The 23,968-nt window shown below is 36.3% G+C and overlaps 1 protein-coding gene across 5 annotated transcripts in view; it reads right to left on the bottom strand.

Moving 5' to 3' along the window:
- The window catches only part of CKAP5 (cytoskeleton associated protein 5), a 108,959-nt gene that overhangs the window by 56,743 nt on the left and 28,248 nt on the right, over window positions 1-23,968 (bottom strand). For all 5 annotated transcript variants that reach the window (XM_055312178.1, XM_055312187.1, XM_055312192.1 and 2 more), the window contains exons 2-8: window positions 12,098-12,189; window positions 11,170-11,363; window positions 9,992-10,198; window positions 6,598-6,769; window positions 5,875-6,007; window positions 5,550-5,650; window positions 3,426-3,539 (exon numbers count right to left, since the gene is read on the bottom strand). In XM_055312178.1, coding sequence (XP_055168153.1) covers window positions 3,426-3,539; window positions 5,550-5,650; window positions 5,875-6,007; window positions 6,598-6,769; window positions 9,992-10,198; window positions 11,170-11,363; window positions 12,098-12,154 — 978 coding nt within the window. In that variant the 5' untranslated portion in view covers window positions 12,155-12,189. The remainder of the gene's footprint in view (window positions 1-3,425; window positions 3,540-5,549; window positions 5,651-5,874; window positions 6,008-6,597; window positions 6,770-9,991; window positions 10,199-11,169; window positions 11,364-12,097; window positions 12,190-23,968) is intronic.

The raw sequence follows: 23,968 nt of genomic DNA, 5'->3' as shown, positions 1-23,968 counted from the left end.
GAGGATCTTGTGAACCTATTAGAGTTCAAGATGGTAAAGGACTGAATGAACTTCTAGGTGAGAGATGGACCAGGCCTATCTGACTTCAACACTCTTTGTCAAACATTGTGGTTTGATTAAACAAGTGTTCTAAATTGGGTAATGGGAGTGAGGAAGGTGAAGAAATGTTTATGCTTAAGAAAAATGGCATATGTATCCAGGAGGACTGCATTCCAGATTTGAAAATCTCCATGACTCTGTTCTAGACTAGGGAAAGGAAGCTTTAGCTCACAATGTTAATTTAACCTAAATAATGGGAAATATTCTATCATTAAAAGTGCTGTCACTCATCCCATAAGTCTAGGCTTACAATATGATTATTAGTTGATCCTTGAACAATGAGGGTTAGGGGCACTATCCCCCCATGCAGTCAAAAATCCACATACAACTTCTGACCCCTCCAAACTTAAGTACTACTACAGAAGCTTTTCTGAGTTACAGTTGATTAACACATATTTTATATGTTATATGTATTATATTCTCTATTCTATGATAAAGTAAACTGGAGAAAAGAAAATGTTATTAAAAAATCACAAGGAAAATACATTTATAGTACTGTTCTGTATTTACTGAAAAACATTTATGTGTAAGTTGATCCATGCAGTTCAAACTTATGGTGTTCAAAGGTCAGCTGTAATTACCAATTAGTATTTATTTTTAACTACGAATGTAAGCCACTAGTTAATAGTAAGCAAAACAAAAACACTCTGTCAACAAAGTCAAAAGTCAATGAAATCCACCATGATTATTGTGTTTAAAAAACTATGATGAATATAAATAGAAAGGGGTGAAATATAGAAAGACCAAGTGGAAAAAAGAAAACAGTTAATAACACATAAAAAGCCAATACCCTCAAGACCCAAATCTTACTCTAAAGATAAAAAAAAATCATATCTATATATATATCTATCTATCATCTCAGCATCCATAGGTAATTAGCCAAGTCAAAGAAGCTATTGAGGGAAGGTGGAGTAAGGGGTGGGGAGAAATGGAAGAACTATAACCTATGAAAACAGGAAAGCCCATAAAATATGCTAAGTTACGTGACAACCTAAAAGAAATTTCAGTTTAAGAAATAATTTCAGAGGGATCCCTGGGTGGTGCAGCAGTTTGGCGCCTGCCTTTGGCCCAGGGCGCGATCCTGGAGACCCGGGATCGAATCCCACGTCGGGCTCCCGGTGCATGGAGCCTGCTTCTCCCTCTGCCTGTGTCTCTGCCTCTCTCTCTCTCTGTGTGACTATCATAAATAAATAAAAATTAAAAAAAAGAAATAATTTCAGAAATACCAAAAGGAATTTCAAAATGAATAGTTCTGCATTACTTGTATTAAAGGCAAAAAAAAAATATTGGGAGATTAGTGGGATTACTTGATATAGACAACAAACATAAGAGCCATTTATAGAGGGATGAGGCATTGATCTGTAGCCTATTCAGTCTCATTCTCTTCCACTTTTCCATTTCCCCATTTCTGGTGTATGTCTCTGTCAAGTCATCACAATAGGGAGATGAAGTCTGTGTTTACATGCAAGTAAAATCACATAAAAGTTTTTAAAATGCCTTGTTCCTGGTTAGTTTATACAACTGAAGTTAACTTTTCATTGTTTTAAATATGTTAGCCACAAAATTAAATTTCCTTCTACTCATGTGTAGCCTTTTTTTTTTCATGTGTAGCCTTTATTGGGCCCCACTCCATCATGTGAAGAGGGAGAAGTTTCTTACAGAAATCTACTGTCTCTGTCTACCCAATTACAAAATCCATGATCCTCTCTGTAAAGAATACAGTGAGAGATTATATTTATATTCATAATGCCAATGGAAATCACAGAACAGTATTTATTTGAACAGCTAATATCCTAAGAAATTGCATCTCATTTCCCTCTCTTAGTGCTTTTTCTACCTGTTCTCTTTCCGCCCATGCTCCAGGTTGGTGAAATCTTTTCCCTGTGGGCAATTCCCATCTAATTAATCTTGCCTGGGTCTGGGGCTCTTCAAGACTGGAAGACTAAGAACTAAATAAGATTGGGACAAATCATATCTCTGCCTCCAAATCTCACTTGGAGGAAAACATTGTCCATCCTCATTACTCACAGATTTCATATTTGTGAATTCACCTACTTGTTAATATTTATGACCCCCCAATCAATCCTCATAGCAGTCTCCCAGGCATTCATAGACAAGCACAGAGCTGTGAAAAATCTGAGTTGCCTGGTGTGCACATTCCCAGCTAAGAATGAACAAAGCAACACTCTGCCTTCTTCTTTCAGCTCTTATACTGTAAACAAGTATCTTTTTCATGGTCTGTTTAGTGCCGCATTTCTATTTATTTTCTTTCTTTTTGTGATTTTTGTTGGTGTTTAAAATGGCCCCCAAGTGTAGTGCTGAAGCGCTATTGTTCCTAAGGGTAAAAAGGCCTTAACATAGAAATTATGTGTATTAGATGAGCTTTATTCAGGCATGAGTTATAGTGCTGTTGGCCATGGGTTCAATGTTAATGCATCAATAATATATATTAAATGAGACCTCTTCAAATGATAAAACAACTTATATATTGACTAGTTGATGAAAATGTTGAGACCAAAGAGTTCGAATCCTAGCCCTGTGTTTCCTTAGGAGCAATGGTTCAATATTTGCTAATTCAGTGCTGTGATGACTTTCTAGAACATAACTACCACGAATAATGAGAATTACATGTGTATATAATTAAAGATTAACTGCCCCCCCCCCACAGCCACCATTCTAATCCTCTGTAATTTCAGGCTGACGAAGCAAATGAAACAAAGTTTTCTATATTCAAGAACATCTTTAGAATTTGTTCTTAAACTCTGTAACTATATCCACAGTATTTGACCTATACTCTCAGATTTTATGAAAAGCCATTACATATAAATTTATCAACCAGCAGCAAGACCAAAGGAGTGTTTTCTAAAAACATTTCTTTCTTATTTAGCACTTGCCTGCTTTATAATGACCACATATTCCCCACATCTTTCACTTTACATGCAGATATACAAACAGAAAAATATTCTTCATATTTAACATTTGTCCCATTAAATAGAGCCAATTTAAACAGTTCATCCTATAAAACTATAGAAGCCAGTAATATTTGGTTCTACATCAGCAAGATCCTCTTTTTCTTGAGGTTTGTAGATGCTATCAGAAAGCATAAAAGCAAAATGATAAACAAAGGTTGAAAACCAATCCCTCCAAACTAACCTACAACAATTGTTTTAAACAAACCCTTTAAAAGGGTATGCCTATAATTAGAAAATCACCAATAGTGTTCCTTAAATGGCAATGTGGTTGTGATAAAAAAGATGACTGATGGTGAGAAATTCAAAGGCCTGGTCTGTTGTTAGGTTACCAGTGTTGACGCACTGCCCATTTACCTTCTTTAATGCTTTTACTAAATCTGCATAATCGCCTGCTTCCAGTTTGGGGTTTTTCACTAGTACTTCTACAGCCTCCAGAGCTTCTTTCCTCTCTTGCCATTTTTTTGCCTCCTGCAAGACATGGTATGAGTCACTTGTAGAACAGAAAATCAGAAGTCAAAATAAACAAATAAAAGTCTATTTCTCACATGTTCCTAATTCAAAGATACATAATTATTTTTTGTTTTCAGAAACTTTTTTTCTAAAGCTGGTCAAAAAGCAAAACTGCAAAACTATGCAGCCAATCAGAATGTTTTGTTCATATATATATAAAATTTTGTTCATACATAATAAATATTTTCAGAACATTTCACAACCCTAAAGTTCTATAAGTAAAAGAATGGGATGCCAGAGACTTCTTTCTCATTTTCCAGGCAAATGTTAATAAGGAAGTTATTAAACAGGAAACCTGCTATAAAGTGTTTCTAGCATATCATATAGTGGGACAACTATAAGAGAAAAGAATTTCCATATTGGCAACATTAAAAAGATCAGAAAAAGACTGGGATGCCTGGTGGCTCAGCGGTTGAGCATCTGCCTTTGGCTCAGGGCGTGGTCCCAGGGTCCTGGGATCAAGTCCCACATTGGGCTTCCTGCATGGAGCCTGCTTCTCCCTCAGCCTATATCTCTGCCTCTCTCTCTGTCTCTCATGAATAAATAAATAAAATCTTAAAAAAAAAAAAAAGATCAGAAAAAGACAATCACTTAACCGACAACCAAAATTGCTTTAATCTTGGAGATCAGTTTTATACACTGGTGGTACAATGCTACTTGTTTTGTTTTATGGCCATAAAGTAGAAAATACTTCACCAGAGATCAAGGAATCATTCAATAATTTTGCATACCCACTATCTGAAAGAATTGGGGATTCAACGAAGATGACAAACTTGCCACCCTGGAGAAGATTACAATGCAATTTAATTTATCAAGTATCTATTAATCAGAAGTTAATGAGGGACTGAAGGAGGTGACAGCAGAGCTAGAAAGATCTGCAATAAATAACTACTAGGTCATGACCACTATGAAAACAGAAGTACAAGTTGCTCTGGTATTACAGCAAGAGGATTTAACCTACTTTAGGCTGACAGGTAGGATCTCCCCTAAAAAGTGACCCTTAAGGTAAGATCTAGAGGATGAAGAAGTATTATGGGGTGAATGGCGGAGAATGATATAGGCAGAAAGAACAGAATATATTAAGGTCCAGAGTTTGGGGAGGTGGGGGGAGAGTGTGGCACATGTGATACTGGGAGAAGTTAAAGATGATAGAGGAGCAGAGTGAGAGCAATTAGAGAAGGTAAGGCTGGAAGGTAAGCAGGGGCCTCAAAGGTGCCCTAGGTGGCCTCGACAGCCATAGAATGATTTCAGATATCATATTAAACTCATGGAAGCCACTGAGGGGATTTAGTGAGGCAATGATAAGGGAGGATTTTTATTTTCAAAAATGACAGCTTTGATTACATGGGGAAATGTGATGGGAGGAGACAAGAGGAAAGATAGGGAGTTTTACAAGAAGGCTTGTTCCCGCAGCACAGGGGACAAGAGATGATGGTGGTAGTTGGGATAAGACTGTTTTTCAGTTGGGGATAATTGCGTCTCTTGGAGTACATTTTAGCAAAGTCTGGAGACATTTTTGACTGTCTGACTGGAGGAATGGTATTAGTGATATCTGGTGGGTAAATGCCAGAGATGCTGCTAACCATCCTACAATGCATAGGACAGCCCCCCAAAACCCAGAATTATTTGGCAAAAAATGTCAACAGTGCCAAGGTCAGGGAAACCTGGGGTAAAGTAGTGGCAATGGGATGGAAATAAGGGGATGCACTGGAGAAATAGTCAAAAGTAAAACGACAAGGAAGAAGAAGTCAAGAATAACGTTCTGGTTTTTGGCAAGACATGTTAAAAGAAAATACTACAGTAAATATATATACACAGCAGTATGGGAACATAGAAGCAACTGATTCACTCTACTAGGGAAGATATGGGGTGTAAGGGGACACCAGGAAAGGGCTCAGCAGAATAATCTAATTATAATCAAGTAATTATTTAAAATGAAATAAATGGAAGAAAGTTACCATTACTTACAATTTTGTCATAAAAGTCTTTGGGAAGTTTGGAAAGAATTTCTACTGCTTCCAAAAGCTCATAAGCATCTATCTGTGGCACCTCATCACCATCATCACCACCTTCCAGGAGAAAAAAAAAAACAAACCTTAAAAATGGATGGATCATTTTTACTTATCAAAATAGTTTTCACATTTTTTGCAACCTGATGAACTCTTGATATAGAAGGAATCAGTTATTAATGCTATCAACAATTGATATTGTATTAAATGGAAGTTCTACAAAACTCGAGGTTGGGCCCGTTCTTGCTAATTTTCATAGAAACCAGTGTTTAAAACTGGCTTACCTCCCTCAGCATCACCACCAGCAGACTGTTGCTGCTCCAACTTAGCTTCTAATTCTTGCTGGGAACGCAGAAATCGACTTGGTTTAGGAGCACCTATTGGCAATTTGACCCATTCTTCTTCTAGTTCTTTCAACTACAAATACCATAAAATATTTTTAAAACATACCTATATCCTCTCGATTAGAGAACATACTTAACATTTATATTTACTAACATCAGAACCCAATTTCTTATTTATGTGGTTCTAACAGGGCAAGAAGAAAAGATATGTTTAAAGTGTATACATTTGGTAACATAAATCAAACTGACATATTTACTATTGAAGATGTATGACTAAGCACTTAGAAAAAAGAATAAAATCCACTTTTTAGGACACTCATTAATTCATGAATTCAGATATATTTGTATTAGATAAAGTCTCTAAAAACATTTGTAATAAACAGATAAAATGCATTTTATCCAAACAGATATTAGGTTGCCACCCAATAGCATTATAAAGGAATCTTTTAAATTGCACTGACAAACTAGAATTACTGAATGCACAGTATTTAACTTGAGAGGACAAAACAGAGACAGCTATACTCAGAAAAAAACAAAACAAGAACTGATTTCAAAATTAAGAATGAGAAATAATTATTTGTAAGGATAGAATATCAACAACAAAAGGAAGGAAATATCTTCATATGAGCCTTATGCAAAGACAACCAAAACTTTGTGCCTCACCTGGACAGAGTTTATATTTTGTAATGGGGGTCTCAGAGCATCCCGAATCCATCTGTAAATCTCCACAGCAATTAGTTTTGCTTCATCTCGAACAGCCTTTTCTCGAGACTCAAAGAGTTTTGGCAACACTTTGATAATTGGCTTCAGCAAGATGATTTTGGAACCAAATTCACTAGAAGTAAAACATTGGGGAAAAAAGAAAAAACAAACTTCTCAACATGCAATACATTTGGGTAGTGTTAGCTTTCGTTCACTCAAATATAGTTCTGTACTTATTAATAGTTGAGATTTTTTTAAGGCAAGAAAAAAAAAGCTCATAACATCTATGTTTAGATAGCACTCTTCGAAGAATGTTATTTAATGTCTAGGGTCCAAATATAAAATCTTAAAACTAACCTTCTAGGTAACCAGATTAGGGGTAATTCAAATCCATAAAGGACCAAACTTGTGTAACGTATTAAATATATGTTTATACATATAAACATCTTAAAAATATAAACAAATCAGTTTATACACATTTAGATGAGTGAAATCTACTTTCAATAAATTTTTAATAGTCCTTACAATTAAGTTGTTCACTCAACTTGACAGATCACTAATCCTGGCAGTATGTTTGTAACTCTAGGCAACCTGAATCTCTCTTTGCTTCAGTTTTTTATGGGGAAAACAGTTGCATTCTGACTTCTTTTAAAAAGGTAGCACATTTAACCTTATTTGACACATTTTATATTTTTAAGTTCCTAATTGGCCAAATTTAGCTTTCTGAGTCACTGCTAACATTTCTGCATAACAAATTCTAGAGCAAGAGGGATTTAGTTATGAAACAACACTAACATTCTGTAGTAGACTCATATATAGTTGACCCTTGAACATCTATAGGTTCAAATTTTGTGGGACCACTCATACATGGATTTTTACAGTACAGTACTGTAAATGCATTTATGATTTTCTTCATAACATTTTCTTTTCCTCAGCTTAATTTATTGTAAGAATACAATATATAATACAGATAATATACAAAATATGTTAATCGACTATTTATGCTATCAGTAAGGCTTCTAGTCAACAGTCGGCTATGAGTATTTAGGTTTTGGAGAAGTCAAAATTTATACACAGATTTTTGACTGTATGGGAGTTGGCACTCTTAACCCCTGTGTTGTTCAAAAGTCAACTTATTTATTATATTATTATGTATTTATCTAATGTGTATAAATTTATCTCCTGTACACAAATCCAACAAAAAATTGTGTAATAACTCCTGACATAACTCCAACAGGTTAGAGGAGACAGAAAATACTCTCCTTCAGAAGTGATATTTAAAAAGTTTAAATTTATTTATCAAATAGTTTTCACTTCTGGTTATGGAGATAGTTTAATGTAAATAGTTTATTTTTTATTTTTATTTTTTTAAAGATTTTATTTATTTATTCATGATAGACACAGAAAGAGAGAGAGAGAGAGAGAGAGAGAGAGAGAGAGAGAGGCAGAGACACAGGCAGAGGGAGAAGCAGGCTCCATGCCGGGAGCCCGACGCGGGACTCAATCCTGGGACTCCAGGACGGCGCCCTGGGCCAAAGGCAGGCACTAAACCGCTGAGCCACCCAGGGATCCCCAATGTAAATAGTTTAAATACAGATATCATAACATGAAAATATAAAGATGATCTCCAAGATTTCCTTTAAAATCCCCTTTGTTTTAATAGAAAAATTTCAGTTGACCTTTAAGGCTAAAGGGAAAATAAGAACTTAGGGTTACCAGGACCCCAAGCCATGACCTGAGCAGAAGGTAGATGCTTAACCTACTGAGTCGATGAGGTGCCCCCTTTTTAGATTTTGTTTTTAAGTAATCTCTACACCCAACATGTGGCTTGGACTCACAACCTCAAGATCAAGAGCAGTATCCTCCACCAACTGAGTCAGCCAGGCACCCCAAGATAAGCACAGACTTGATAACTAAGTCAATTCAATAAATTTCTAAGATGATAGAGTGAAAACACTATCTACTACTCATAAAAACACACCTACTATACTAGGAGTGAAATGAGGAAAAATATATTACACAAAAATCTAAGTGAAAGTCAAATTTTATGATTACTTTATAAACCAAGTGAAAGACAATAAAAAAGTCTGACTTATAAGTTAAGGATAATTTTTTAATTTTTTTCAAGATTTTTAAAAAATTTACTTATTACAGAAACAGAGAGAGAGAGAGAGAGGCAGAAACAGAGGCAGAGGGAGAAGCAGGCTCCATGCAGGGAGCCTGGCATGGGACTCGATCCTGGGTCTCCAGGATCACACCCTGGGCTGAAGGCAGCATTAAACCACTGAGCCACCAGGGCTGCCCAGTATCATTTTTTTAAAAAAATATTTTATTTATTTATTCATGAGAGACACACAGAGAAAGACACAGACATAGGCAGAGAGAGAAGCAGGCTCCATTCCATGCAGGGAGCCCAAAGTGGGACTCGATCCCGAGCCTCCAGGACCACACCTGAGCCGAAGGCGGTGCTAAACCACTGAGCCATCCGGGCTGCCCTAAACTAAGGACCATTTAACAAAATTTAGGAATTTTGATATTTCCATGGAAGATAAACACCAAAGGAAGCACTTTCTCCAAGAAGTAGGTCATACACAAAATCTCAAGTGAGCTGAGTTGGGATGATCTTCACTCTCATAGGTCACACATTTAGGACTTCACTAGAGCTGCTTTCTAAAGTTTCTCATACGGATAGTAATGGGGACAGGATATCAGATTAGAAGGACTGCCAAATCAGAACAAACTAGTGGTTTGTCTAATTCAGATTTCCATAGCAAATTATAGCCACTTGTTCCTGAAAGAGATCTCATTCATGAAAAACTTCACTGCCAAACTGCAAGAAATTCTAGCATTGAAAATAACTTATTGCATAAGAGTAAAAGTTATTTTTTATTTGCTATTGCTGTGCTTCTGTTTAAAAGGCACATAGCATTTTCTTCTATTTTACTTAAAAGGCGGCTAAAGAAAGGCTTGCTTTAGCAAATAGTCTTTGGCCAACATTTCAAAGTACATAAATATGCTTGAGGATAGTAAGAGAAGAACTGCTTAAATATCCTGAGGAGTGCTTTTCCATGAAAAGGTCAATTCATACTTTGAGAACAGGTCAGAAATATTTACCCTGCTCATCTTCATTAGAAGGAGATTTATTAGATAAAATAATTATGCAACACCACTTGAAGACTAAAATTACTGAACAGAAAGCACCACACTTGAGGAATGACTTTAGCTTTCCCAGGTCACTTATTCTGGTTGGTGTGGCATGCCAAGTCAAGTCCAGCAGTTTTCATTTCTGTTTAAGCCAGGAACTCAAACTCAATTGAGATATTCTAGTTCACAGAACTAAAGCAAAAAGTCTTACCTTAAGGCTTTCCTCAGTGTCTCTATGCAGGCCACTACGATCTTGGGGTTTTTGTTGTCTAGGCCTTTTAGGAGCTCTTCTTGCACAGCCTCTCCTTTCTCAATCTCTATGTACATTAGACAAATTTCAATGCCTAGCTCCTTGGCTTTGGCTTTGGGTTGGTTGAACACTTTACTTACGACACCCGACACAACTTCTCCTGTGGTTCTGTAATATAGAGTACAAAGAACCACCACCACACACAAAAACACACTTTAGTAATTTCACTGCTTTGAGTCTCTTTTAAATTAAATAAAACCCATACCATTGGAAATCAGTGGAATTGAGTGGTTTGGGACCACATGCATTTGTCATAAAAGTTTTGGTATCAGAAGAAAAGTGAAATGAAAAAAAGCAATGGTCTCACTAATGGCAAGGGAAACTGGTAACAAAACTATCAGATTAATGACTCTCATTATTGGTATAATCTCTGAAGTAAGTCAAGTATAGATTTCTTGTGCAATGAAGGGTTTCCCCCACGTTTTTGGTATGAAGGGCTCCTTTCAATGACATCAAGACTGGTTTTAGAAAACAAGGTCTCTGAGGTATGGGAGGAGTGGGTGATTAGAAACCTGGATTATCTGCAGCTCAAGTTAAATTAGTCAGAGTCACAGAGGTTGGTTAGCAACACCTCTCCTAAGAGAAAAATGCTTAATTACCATAGAAGGAAAGATGTGTTTCTCAGATCACCTCACTGGGAAGCTCTGTAGAAAGAGATTTTTGTAATACCCAAATGCTTTCCAGTGAAATTCTGATAATTCCTTTGCTAACACTTACCTCAAGTTTCTTCTAAAAGTTACTAGCGATTTTCCCTCTAGTTTAAAGTTAATTCCCATATAAAAGGCTCAAAAGGAAACTCACTAGCTCATCAAATCTTAAGATAAGGTTTTCAAGATTAACTTCTAATTTGCTCTTTAAATAATCTCATATAACATAGATTTCTGAGAGCAGATAAGAACCAAATGAAAAACAAGTATCAAAAAAAAAAAACAAGTATCAAGGAACTATGAAAGTAAGAAAATTAATATCTTCTAAAAAGTTCTAATAACTAAGGACAGAGATCCACAAATCTACATAAATTAATTGGTGCAGCACCAGACAAGGGTTTTTACCAGAATAGTTGGAAAGAAACAACTTACTTTCCCGCTACGTGGGCATTTTCAACATAAACAAGTGCAGCTTCTAATCCTTTCAACTGAACCACTGCATTGGAATCAGTCACAAGTTTTTTGATCAGTCCTAAAAATTTGGACCATTCTGGGCTCTTTTCATCCTTTATTTTCTGGAAGATCTTCAGGGCCTCTTCATACCCACTTAACCTTGCTTTCCAGAGCTAAAAGAAAAGCATTTTGAAACAAAACACAATTTAATTATATTATTATCTACTGTTAATTGAGGGGGGTGAATGACTACCCCATACCAGGTAATCTGAATAAAGGACCCTCTGATTAGTAACAAAAAAGGAGTTTAAGAAATGCAGAGTTTTCAAAGAACATTAATTAATAAACTTTTTCTTATAAGTGTTTAATATTTGCAATATTCTTCCAAGGTCATCTAGAATTCCTAACAGGCCACTATAAACCTATCTCACATTGTATCCAAGTATTAGGTTTTCCTTTTTTATAATATGTAACTTACAATTAAAGATGTAACTTACAATTAAAAATGTAACAATTCAAAAGTGATATATGGGGGTGCCTAGGTGGCTCAGTCTGTTAAGCAGCTGACCAACTCCTGATTTGGGCTCAGGTTATGATCTCAGGATAATGAGATTGAGCCCTTAGACAGGCTCTGCTCTCAGCATGGAATCTGCTTGAGATTCTCCTCTCTCTCTCCGCTCCTCCCTTCACTCACTTGAGCACAAGCTCTCTTTCTCTCTCAAATAAATAAAAAAAATCTTTTTTAAAAAATGAGAAATCATCCTACTGAAATTGTCTAATCTCCAAAGCATACTGTTTCTCAGTTGTACTGTGTAATCATTAGGCATCTCTATACTGTGCCACAGATAGTAAAGTGCTGACCAAACAAGCTAATGACACTGAAATCTGAGCTCCAGGAAAGTCTTACCTTGTGTTCACATTTCTGATCAACTGGCAGTTTCATCCACTCACTGTCATCTCCCATTGTGCTTCCAGTTTCTCCTCAGAATTGAGTTATTTCTGGTCAGAGAAAAAACAGTACCTAGTTAAGTCTAGCAATCAAGCAGTCTTATAAGACAAAATGACTTTTCTGGGATTATTATTTTATCGTGCATGAACCCATAAAAGTAAAAAAGCTCATTCTTTGGTCAAATGCCCATTTAATCCCATTAATCAAACATTTAAAATCTAAATGAAGGGTGCCAGGCTGACTCAAGCCCCATGTGGGGTGTAGAGCTTCCTTAAACTGCATCAAAATTGAAAAAAAAAAATCTAAATGAATCTAGAAGGGACAGTTATTTGTTTTTAAAAAACATGGGGCATCTTGCTGGCTAAGTCAGAAGAGTGTATGACTCTTGATCTTGGGGTTGTGAATACAAGAATACATGGAAATACATGGGAATACACCTACATTAGGTATAGAGATTACTCAAAAAAAAAAAAAAAAAGACGCTTATATATTTTCCCAAGTGGGAACTTCCCAGATATATAACAAAGCCAGAATAAAACTGAAGAGCTGACTACCTGGCCTTTAAAAGGCTTCATATTGCAGCATTCTGTTTATATAAATGTCCAGAATAGATCAATCCTCAGAGACAGAATGCAGACTGGGGGTTACCAGGGGTTGGAGAGAACATTTGGAAACAGGAAGTTACTGCTTCGTAGGTAAGGAGTTCTATTGTGGTGTGATGGAAATGTTGTGAAACTACATAGAGGTGGGGCTGGCACAACATTGTGACTGTACAAAATGTGGCTGAATCGTTCACTTTAAAAGAGTTAATTTTATGTGAATTTCATCTCAATAGAATCTCTCTCTCTTTTTTTTTAAAGTTCTCAAGTGATTCTAATATGCAGCTTGGGTTGAAAACCTCCAAAGTTACTTACTTGGCACAAGTTTAAGCTGCAAAGGCAATTTCTCCTATCTGGTTGTTGTTGTCCTTGTTTTTATTTTTTATTTATTTTTTTTTTTTTTAATTTTTTTTTTTTTTATTTATGATAGTCACAGAGAGAGAGAGAGGCAGAGACACAGGCAGAGAGAGAAGCAGGCTCCATGCACCGGGAGCCCGATATGGGATTCGATCCCGGGTCTCCAGGATCGCGCCCTGGGCCAAAGGCAGGCGCCAACTGCTGCGCCACCCAGGGATCCCTTGTCCTTGTTTTTAAAAGACAAACACCCAATGAAAGCTTTCAAATCATTTTCCAACTAAGAGAATGTGAACTGTCACTATTTGTCAGTATTAAGTTCATTGAAATACTTTTTCTTTTTTTTTTTTTAAGATTTTATTTATTTATTCATGAGAGACACAGAGAGAGAGAGGCAGAGACACAGGCAGAGGGAGAAGCAGGTGCCATGCAGGGAGCCTGATGTAAGACTCGATCGATCCCAAGGACTCCAGGATCACACGCCCTGAGCTGAAGGCAGACGCTCAACTGCTGAGCCACCCAGGTATCCCTGCAATACTTTTTCTTTTTCGTTGCTTTTAAAAACATGAAGAAAAAGGTTACCCAACCTAATTGCCTCATATAAAATTTAGATGCCGTTGTGTTATACTTTCTGAAATGGCTTCTGCTACTTTATAGCCTGAGTTTTTAAAAATTGGTGTTTATGGGTTTGCTTCTTTCTAGTCAAAGGAAAGGCCTGTTTCATATAAAAACTTCTCCAGCCCCTGAAATAATGAATACAGTGTTTGTTTATGTATGAGGCACTGGGGACTCTTGCTGTTTGTCTTGTCCTAGGATTCATGGATTAAGAAAAAAAAGGACTTATCCACTAATTTTCTCCCAAAATTGTTTTAATTAATTAATTTATTTATTTATTTTAAAGATTTTATTTATTTGTTCATGAGAATACAGAGAGGAGAGAGAGAGAGAGAGAGAGAGGCAGAGGGAGAAGCAGGCTCCATGCAGGGAGCCCGACACGGGACTCGATCCCAGGTCTCCAGGATCACGCCCCGGGCCGAAGGCGGCGCTAAACCGCTGAGCCACCCAGGCTACCCCAGAATTGCTTTAATTTTAAAATTAACTTTAGAATTTAGGGTTTTGTTTTGTTACATATACAAGAAAATATATACAATGTGAGTTATGAAGCATTACAATAAAACTGACCTGGTGACCTAACACCCAATCTAAAATTAAAACACTACCATTAATATTACTACACTTGCATATTTCTTTCCTACCCCATCCCTCTTCTACAGTAGCACTTTCCTGAAGTTTGTTTAGTTCTATGCCATAGTCACATACCCCTAAACAACGAAATTAACTGTGCTTATTTGTGAGCTTTAGAAAAATATTATCTGGGGGCATTTGGGTGGCTCAGTGGTTGAGCGTCTGCCTTTGGCTCAAGTCGTGACCCCGGGGTCCTGGGATCGAGTTCCTCACACCAGGCTCCCTACGGGGAGCCTGCTTCTCCTTCTGCCTATGCCTCTGCCTCTCTCTCTCATGGATAAATAAATAAAACCTTTAAAATATATATATATATATATACATATATATATATACACATATATATATATATAAAGTCTGGGTGTCATCTTTCATAACTTCCTTTTTTCATTCAATATTTCATTTGTATAATTCATCCATATGTGTACTATAGTTCAAAGCCACTCAAAATGTGATCCAAAGAATTATGCTGGTTCACAAACGTATCAGAGACAAGTACAGAAATGGAGATAAGAGTTTAGAAACTGCCATGGCCTATTCTAACTTCTTTTACTATAGTGGTTTGAGGAACTGAAAAAAGTTCAGCAAGGCTAAAGTATAAAATGCAACACAGACAGTAAGGAGGTAAAAAGTCAGACTGGAAAGTAGTCAATATCAGACCCTGGAAGGTCTTGTGAGCAGTGTTAAGGAATTTGGACTTTATCCCAAATATAAAATAAAACTCTGAAGGACTGTAAATAAGAAAAATTATGTATGTTATCAAACTTGCATTTTTTGAAGATTGTATGGTGTACATGTAAAAAACAATGTAAAGAGTGGTTTGGGGCAGTCTGGATGGCTCAGCGGTTTAGCGCCGCCTTCAGGCCAGGGCGTGATCCTGAGGACCTGGGATCGAGTTCCACATTGAGCTTCCTGCATGGAGACTGCTTCTCCCTCTGCCTGTGTCTCTGCCTATCTCTCTGTGTCTCTCATGAATAAATAAAATCTTAAAAAAAAAAAAAAAGAATGGTTTGGAAGGCAGTAACAATGGAAGGAAGTCAGAATACATCAGTCTAAATAAAAGATGATGGTGGTTTGGACCTACGGACAGTAGCAATGCAGATAGAGGAAAACAGATGGATTTTAGAGATAAAAGGAGTGTTAAAGAATGTTCTTACAGAGTGAATATAAAAGAGGGAGGGAAATGAAGTTTTGGACAAGCTGTTTGAGATACACACTAGACAAGTATAGACAAGTGCAGCATTTAGATATTTAAGCATGGAGCTCGAGAGAGATCTGGCCTGGGGATAAAAATTTAGAAGTTACGGGATGCCTGGGTGGCTCAGCGATTGAGCATCTGCTCAGAGCATGACCCTGGAGTCCCGGGATCAAGTTCCACGTCAGGCTCCCTGCATGGAGCCTACTTCTCCCTCTGCCTGTGTCGCTGCCTCTCTCCATGTCTCTCAGAAATTTAAAAAAAAAAAAATTAGAAGTTATCTGTAGATAAATGCAAGTAAAACCGGGAAAGATGATAGCTCTGAGGAAGAGTACATAGTGAGAAGAGGGCCCAGGACAGAGTTCAGAGGACACCAGCATTTACAGGACAGGTAGATGAACCCCTCAATTCACCATGCACACTGCCTGGAACATATAAAATGATCAATAAATGTCTGCTGGGGAAGGGGGGAAAAACACAATAATCCAAAAAGCACTAACAGTTTTATCAAACTTGAGAAAATTTTATCACCTTCTATTTCTGTCTGCAAATCTAAATTAAAAAGAAAAAGAATTCTGTATCTTCAAAACCACCACTGGAGAGGAGACCTTGTGTAAGTTACTTAGGCAAATGTATTCTGTCTCAGCATGCTTGTGTGTAAAGTGGGGATATTAGTAGGGGAGAGTCCTACCTCATTGGGTTGTGGGTATTAAAGGAGTTAGTCTATCTAGAACTCTTACACTAGGTACTTGACTCAATAAATGTTAGCAATTTACTATATTATCAGTATTTGGTCTTTCTAATTTGAAAATACTTCATTTCTAAATTACGATTGACTTTATTTTGTAATTTTCTAGGATTAAAAGAGCAAACGAAAATACCTCAAACTGAATTTAGTTAACATAAATGACATATTCATTAGTACAAGTCATGAATTGAATGTTTGAAAGAAAATAAAATATATTACACAAAATGTATAGGCCTTTTTTTAAGTAGGTTCTACACCTAGCGTGGAGTCCAACACAGGGCTCAACCTCACGACCGTGAGACCAAGACCTGAATCACGATCAAGAGTCAGACACTTAACTGACTGAGCCACCTACGCATCACTACATAATATATAGACCTTTTATAATTTTAGTATAGTCACTTTACCTTCTTTACTTTTATGTATGCATTGACCAAATAAATAACCGAAACTAAGGCTTTTTTTAAAAAAACCTTTCTTGGTCTAATTAATATTTAGGGGTGAGACCATGCATCTCTTGATCCTTTGAATGTAAAATGGAATTAATACATTTACATGCCCAAAAAACAAAAATAAATATAAATAAATAAATAAATAAATAAATAAATAAATAAATAAATAAATAAAAATACATTTACACCCTACTTTGTCTTAAGGGTCTACAAAAGGGGTTCTTTTTGTGCCATAGGCCCCTGGTACACTCATAGGCACTTTCTTTGTTGGTTTGTTGTTGTTAGGATTCATTCATTCATTCATTCATTCATTCATTTATTTATTTAAAGATTTTATTTATTTATTCATGATAGTCACACAGAGAGAGACAGAGAGGCAGAGACACAGGCAGAGGGAGAAGCAGGCTCCATGCAGGGAGCCCGACGTGGGATTCGATCCCGGGTCTCCAGGATCACGTCCCGGGCCAAAGACAGGCGCCAAACCGCTGCGCCACCGAGGGATCCCTAGGATTTATTTAAGAGAGAGAAAGAGAGAGCATATGCTCACATATGAGTGGGAGGAGGGGCAGAAGGAGAGGAAGACAATCTTAAGCAGGCTGCACGCTAAGCACAGAGCCCCATGATGAGCTCAATCTCACAACCTTGAGATCATGACCTGAGCTGAAATCAAGGGTCAATCACTTAACCAACTGAGCCACTCAGGCACCCCCAGAATATTTCATAATGCATAAAATATATAAGATTATGCCAAATTATTTTAAAATATATTATCAAAATATTTATTTGAAAATGTGAATATACGAACTTCTCCATTAATACATTAAATAAAAACTAACAAACTATAATTCTAAAGTTATAATGAACAAAAATATTTTGATATGTTGTATCACAAAATATGATTATGAAAATTATCTCTAGGGACATCTAGGTGGCTCAGAGGCTGAGTGTCTGCCTTTGGCCCAGGGCGTGATCCCAGGATCCGGGATCAAGTCTCATAGCAGTCTCCTTGCAGGGAGCCTGCTTCTCCCTCAGGCTGTGTCTCTACCTCTCTCTCTTTGTGTCTCTCATGAATAAATAAAAATCTTAAAAAAAAAATTATTTCTATTGGTGATAAATACACAGGTCTTCTAACATTATTGTTTCTTATGGCCTATATGCTTAACTGAAAAAAGAGCTAAAGTTTCAGTTACATGGTTAGTAAAAATTAAGACACAGATAGTTTTCCTTCCAAGTTCACAGAATCCCTGAATTTTAATCCCAGGTTAAAATCTCTTGGTCTATAACCTTTCAAAATTCTACAAGCACCTGAAGACTCCTTACTTTCAAAGACTTTAGGGCACTGTTTACAACAGTCCCAAAGTCTTTACTTAAAACAGTTAATACCAAACTTAAAACAATGAATACAATCATATATTTCAATAGTACTTTATATTTTACAAGTATTTTTATAATAATATTCCTATTTGAAAATCTAGTGAGGAAGACATTTAATCACTTCTATGTATTTCACAATGTAAATGCAAGCACACTGTTTTATTATACCATTGGGTTTTCTTTCTTTTTTATAGTACTCTTAGTTATGCAGCTCTTTCTTACTAAATTGCAAGATTCCCTTGAGCAAGAGCTTTTGTCTTATTAATCTCTATCCTTACAAAGCTCAAAAAAATATAAAAAACAACACGGGAGAAAGCAAATATAATTATTCTCTATTTACATATAGGGATATAGAGGTTCAGTGTCTTACCCAAAGTCACCTAAGTAGGAGAGACTGGTCTAGAAGAGATTTCTTGAATCCTAGTTTGGTGAAATTCTTATAATAATTTATCTACCTATGGTTTCTAGATTATCTATAGTGAAAACTAATCAAACTTTATAAATAATAAGATTTATTTTGATAATTACCTAATTCAATTAAAATATAAAGAGAAAAAGAAAGGAAAAAAATACAAAGAGTAAATGTTTTCCATAATATGAAAAATAAGTTTATTTGACTCCAAAAGGATTTAGGTAATTTAGAGATAGTTAAATTTAAAATTTAAGGGGGAAATACAATAAAATAAAAAATTAAAAAATAAAATAAAATTTAAGGGAGAATCATCTCTAATCAGCAGTTGCTTAATAATCAAGTCTACCCAATTGGGTGTTAAAACACTGTTAACCTGCTTTTGGATAAGAAAGGAAGGACTACAGTTTTAACTGTAATTGTAATTTGGAATTATTCATGAAATTCAACTCCCCCACCCAGCCTCAAAGCCTTCATTCTACTGAGATGGCTCTACCAATTGATAAAATCTTTTTTTGAGATTAAGAAAAAAACAAAAGGATGGTAGGCTATGATGGCTATAATTCATATTAGTTCTAATTTTTTTACGAAGATTTTATTTATTTATTCATGAGAGACACAGAGAGGCAGAGACATAAGCAAGGGGGAGAAGCAGATGCCTCTCTGGGAGCCCGATGCAGGACTCAATCCCAGAACCCTGGGATGCCCTGCGCCAAAGACAGACGCTCAAACTAACTGCTGAGCTACCCAGGCATCCCTTAGTTTATATATATATTTCTGACTATAATTCTAGAACATTTGGGGAAGAGGTCACTAAAGTGACCACTTGTTTGAAAACCCAGCTTTGCCTCTATCTGCAAATTTTATATTTTTAAAAATAAATTTTATTTTCTCATGAGAGGCAGAGAGAGAGAGAGAGAGAGAGGCAGCGACATAGGCAGAGGGAGAAGCAGGCTGCCTGCAAGGAGCCCGATGTGGGACTTGATCCCGGGATCATGCCCTGAGCTGAAGGCAGTCGCTCAATCTCTGAGCCACTTAACCGCTGAGTCACCCAGGCATTCCTCTATCTGCTAATTTTAACTAGTCATTATCACAAGGAAAGTAAAGGCCTTGAGAACATTGGGAACATATACAGGAAATAATGAAGAGGAACCTCAGAATCAGTACAAAATGGAATACATATAGAATAAAACTTAACAATTTCATGAAAAGTCACATAAGTTAAAGGCCGAATGGTTTCTTTAGAGGAAAGTAGTACTGTTTTCAGTACTCACAGCAAACTGAAACTAAACTATCATTTGCAATAGCCAAAGAATGGGAATCACCCAAATGTCCATCCACTGATGAACACATAAATAAAATATGGTAAGTCCATACCAAAGAAATATTATTCAATAATAAAAATAATTGAAGTACTATAAAGAAATCCAAAGGTGTGGTGGGTGGTTCAGCTGGTTAAGCACCTGACTCTTCATTTCTGTTCAGGTCATGAGCTAGGAATCATGGGATAGAGCCCTCTCAAAAAAAAAAAAAAAAAAAAAAAAAGCAACTCCTAAAACTCAACAAAAACCCAATTAAAAAATGGGCAAAGGACTGGACTAGATATTTCTCCAAAGATTTACAAATGTTCAATAAGCACATGCTCAACATTATAAATCATTATGGAAATGCATATTGAACTGTAAGATACTATCTCACACCTGTTAGGATGGCTACTATTGAAACAATAACAAAACAAACAAACAAACAAACAAAAACAAGTGTTGAGGGGCACCTAGGTGGCTCAGTGGGTTAAGCATCTGCCTTCAGCTCTGGCCCTGGCTGTTGTGATCCCCGGGTCCTGGAATCCAGCCCCACGTGGGGCTCCCTGCTCAGTGGGGAGTCTGCTTTTCCCTCTCTCTCTGCCTGCCACTCCTTTCTCATGCTCTCTCCCTCTCTCTCAAATAAATAAAACGTGAAAAAACAAAAACAAGTGTTGATAAGGATGTGGGGAAACTGGAACTCTTGTATACTGTTGTTAAGAATGTAAAATGGTGGGCAGCCCTGGTGGCACAGCGGTTTAGCGCCGCCTGCAGCCTGGGGTGTGATCCTGGGGACCCGGGATTGAGTCCCACGTCGGGCTCCCTGCATGGAGCCTGCTTCTCCCTCTGCCTGTGTCTCTATGAATAAATAAATAAAATCTTAAAAAAAAAAAAAAAGAATGTAAAATGGTACAGTTGCTGTGGAAAACAATTATGTCAGTTTCTCAAAAAATTAAAAATAGAATTATCATATGATCCAGCAATTCTACTTCTAGGTGTATGTCCAAAAGAATTGAAAGCAGGGTATCAAAGACATATTTGTACACCTACATTTATTTCATAGCAGAATTATTGATGATAACTAAAATGTGGAAGCAACCCAAGTGTTCATCAGTGGATGAGTGGACAAGCAAAATGTGGTATACACAAAAAATAGAATATTATTTAGCCTTAAAAAGAAATTCTGACATTTGCTATAACCTGAATGACCCTGAGGCCCTTATGCTAACATGAAAAATAAGACAGCCAAAGAGAGACAAATACTGTATGATTCCACCTGAATGAAGTAGTCAAAATCAGAGACACAAAACAGAATGGTTGTTGCCAGTGCGTGGATGGATTGAGGGATGGGATATAAAACTTCATTTTTCAAAATGAAAAAAAAATATGGTGATGGATGGTGGTGATGGTTCCACAACATAATGAATGTATCTGATACCAGTGACCTGCATGGTTAAAAATGGTTAAGATGGTAAATTTTATGTTGTATGTATTTTAGCATACACACACACAAAAGAAATGAAGTACTGATAAGTTCTATAACATGGATGAACTAAAAGAAAACAGTCATAAAGAACCACATATTAGTGTGATTCCATTTATACAAAATGTCCAGAGTAGACAAGTCTATAGAAACAGAAAGCAGATCAGTGGTTGCCCAGGACTGAAGTGTCTGGGGATATTAAAAGGGTGAAAGCAAAGGAGTATGGGATTTCTTTTTGGGGTAATGAAAATGTTTTAAAACTGACTGTAGTGATGATTGTACAAATCTAGGAATATACTAAAAGCTATTGAATTATATAAATGGTAAGTGGTATGTAAATTATATTGCATTAAAACTGCTTTTAAAAAAATCAAACTAACAAAGTTTACTAATAAAAGTGTTGAGAGAAGATAAGAATGATTTGTTCAAGCTATTGATCATTTTACATGTGCATGGATTGGCTGCACAGGCTAGAGTCCTTTCTAATAATAAGATCTAATAATAAGGAATTATTGTATTACAATTTTACCTACAGCATTCACATTTACTCAATTTCCCTATGGGCAAACGATGATGTGCCTAAGTTTACAGGAGTACAAGTAAGAAGTCTAAACAAATAATCATAATACAAAATACATTATGTGTGGAAAGTGCTTTACACAAGGGATTAGTAAGGGTTATGGTAGTTCAATATAGGATTAACCTCCAGTGAGTGAGGGATGGTCAGTGAAATTCTCACAGAAAGGATGGTATCAAAAAAAAAAAAAGATGGTATCCGAACTCACAGAGAGTGATGAATGACAGATGGGATTTTCAAAAAACAGACAAACTCAAGTAGGAGACATTCTAGGCTGGAAAAAAAAAAAAAGGGCAAAGTCTTGGAGATAGGAAAGTACAGAGCATATTCAGAGAACGATAGGAAAGTACAGAGCATATTCAGAGAACAACATCGGCTCCATTTACTACAGTCTAAGACAAGAGGTAGATTAGGGTCTCATCATGTAGAATCTTGAACATTAAGCTAAACAGAAGATGCTGATGACTGGAGCAGGGCAATGACAGTATCCTATCTACTTCAGAAAGATAAATCTATGTAGAATGGATTGCAAGGGAGAGGAAAATAGAATCTTGATAGGAAATTATTATAGTACTCCAGGACAAAGATAAGTATGAGTCAGAACTAGGGGATGGAAATGGAAAGGATGGGCAGGGGAGACTGAAAGGAGTTACATTAAAGAAGTGAATCAGTAAGCCTTAGCAAGTTAAGGATGTGGGAGTAGGAAAAGTCTAGTAGGGGACTCCAGTCTCGGTGACTGGGAGAACAGTAGTGCTTATGACATAAAAATGTCAGAAGTAGTTCTGGGTTATTTAGTTTTAGGGAGTGGAGAAAAACTGAGGAATATGATAAGTTTGATTTTAGACTTGAGAAATATGATCTTCAAGTGACTGGAAATATGGCCCCAGAGGATTCTGGATTTTATAAACACAGATGTGGTAAACTGAGTTGTCATTACATAGCAAGATTTGATGCTTCAAGAGTGAATAAAGTTGCCAACAAAGAGAAGCATTAATAAAATTAATCTAAACTATATATATATATAATCATATATATAATATGGTATAATATATATATGATGCTTGCTATGGTTCATTCAATCTTAGTCCAGACGACAAATGTTCATATTTTCAAGTTATTCAGAGCTCTCAAGAGCCTTTACCCTAGGCTGAAACAGAGGCAAAGACAAGGAAGCCAGCTAAAATAAATTTGTTCCACAGAAATATTATAATCTATTTCCATTGTTGTATCTAAAATGTCTTCCAAAGAGCTCAAATACCATACAGTCTACACTAATGCTGAAAAAGGTTTAGATGTAATTGTTTATTTTTAGACCAGGGGTTAAGAAACATTTTCAAGGTCATACATAAAGGCAGAAATTAGGATAAATTTCAAACTGATTTTTCAGTTTAGTATTCAACTGAACAAATCACCTATTAAGTATGCATTATGTATTATTATATAGACATAAGCAATCGATGCATATTCTCAATCATCAACCAGCTAAAATAAGGCACCAAGAGACTAGTCATGAGTGATGTTAGAGCTGGGCCTACAATCTTTATCTCCTTTCTCAGTCCACCAACTCTGCCGCACCACTCATAAGTCCAAGTATAGTGTTTTTTAAGTTCCTATAACTTGACAGTCTATAAGAATTATACAGCTGCTAAACAGTCTGTTTTAGCTTTCTACTTGGGAAGTAGAAGTGGCAGTGAAACTATTTTATGGCTAATTCCCAAGCTCTTGACCTACAAAAGCTCTTCACTATCACAATACAAGAGATCTGGATCTGATTACCATTCCTGGACTCTCACTTCTGGCTAAGGTAATGCTACTGCAGAAGTACAGAATAAGTGTGAGGGAAGTCTCAGGAAAATTTCTGCCCATTGAAAAAGCAACCCTTTTGAATGACCAATATAGTATGATAATAGACTCACTCAAAAAATGATAATTATAAAACAGGGATAAAACAGAATACACATACAGGCCCAGAAAGCTTTACTCAAACCTTTATCGAAAGGACAAATGGATTAAAGAAGCATAACAATTATGTAACTGTCAGAAAATTTAAGACTTTTATCAACTGGCCAAGACAGACAAAAAGCTCATTTCTAAG

Source organism: Nyctereutes procyonoides, unplaced genomic scaffold (assembly GCF_905146905.1).
Source record: "Nyctereutes procyonoides isolate TBG_1078 unplaced genomic scaffold, NYPRO_anot_genome, whole genome shotgun sequence".
Taxonomy (NCBI): Eukaryota; Metazoa; Chordata; class Mammalia; order Carnivora; family Canidae; genus Nyctereutes; species Nyctereutes procyonoides.
Note: the sequence above shows the minus strand (reverse complement) of the source record. Positions and strands in the feature narration are given on the sequence as shown.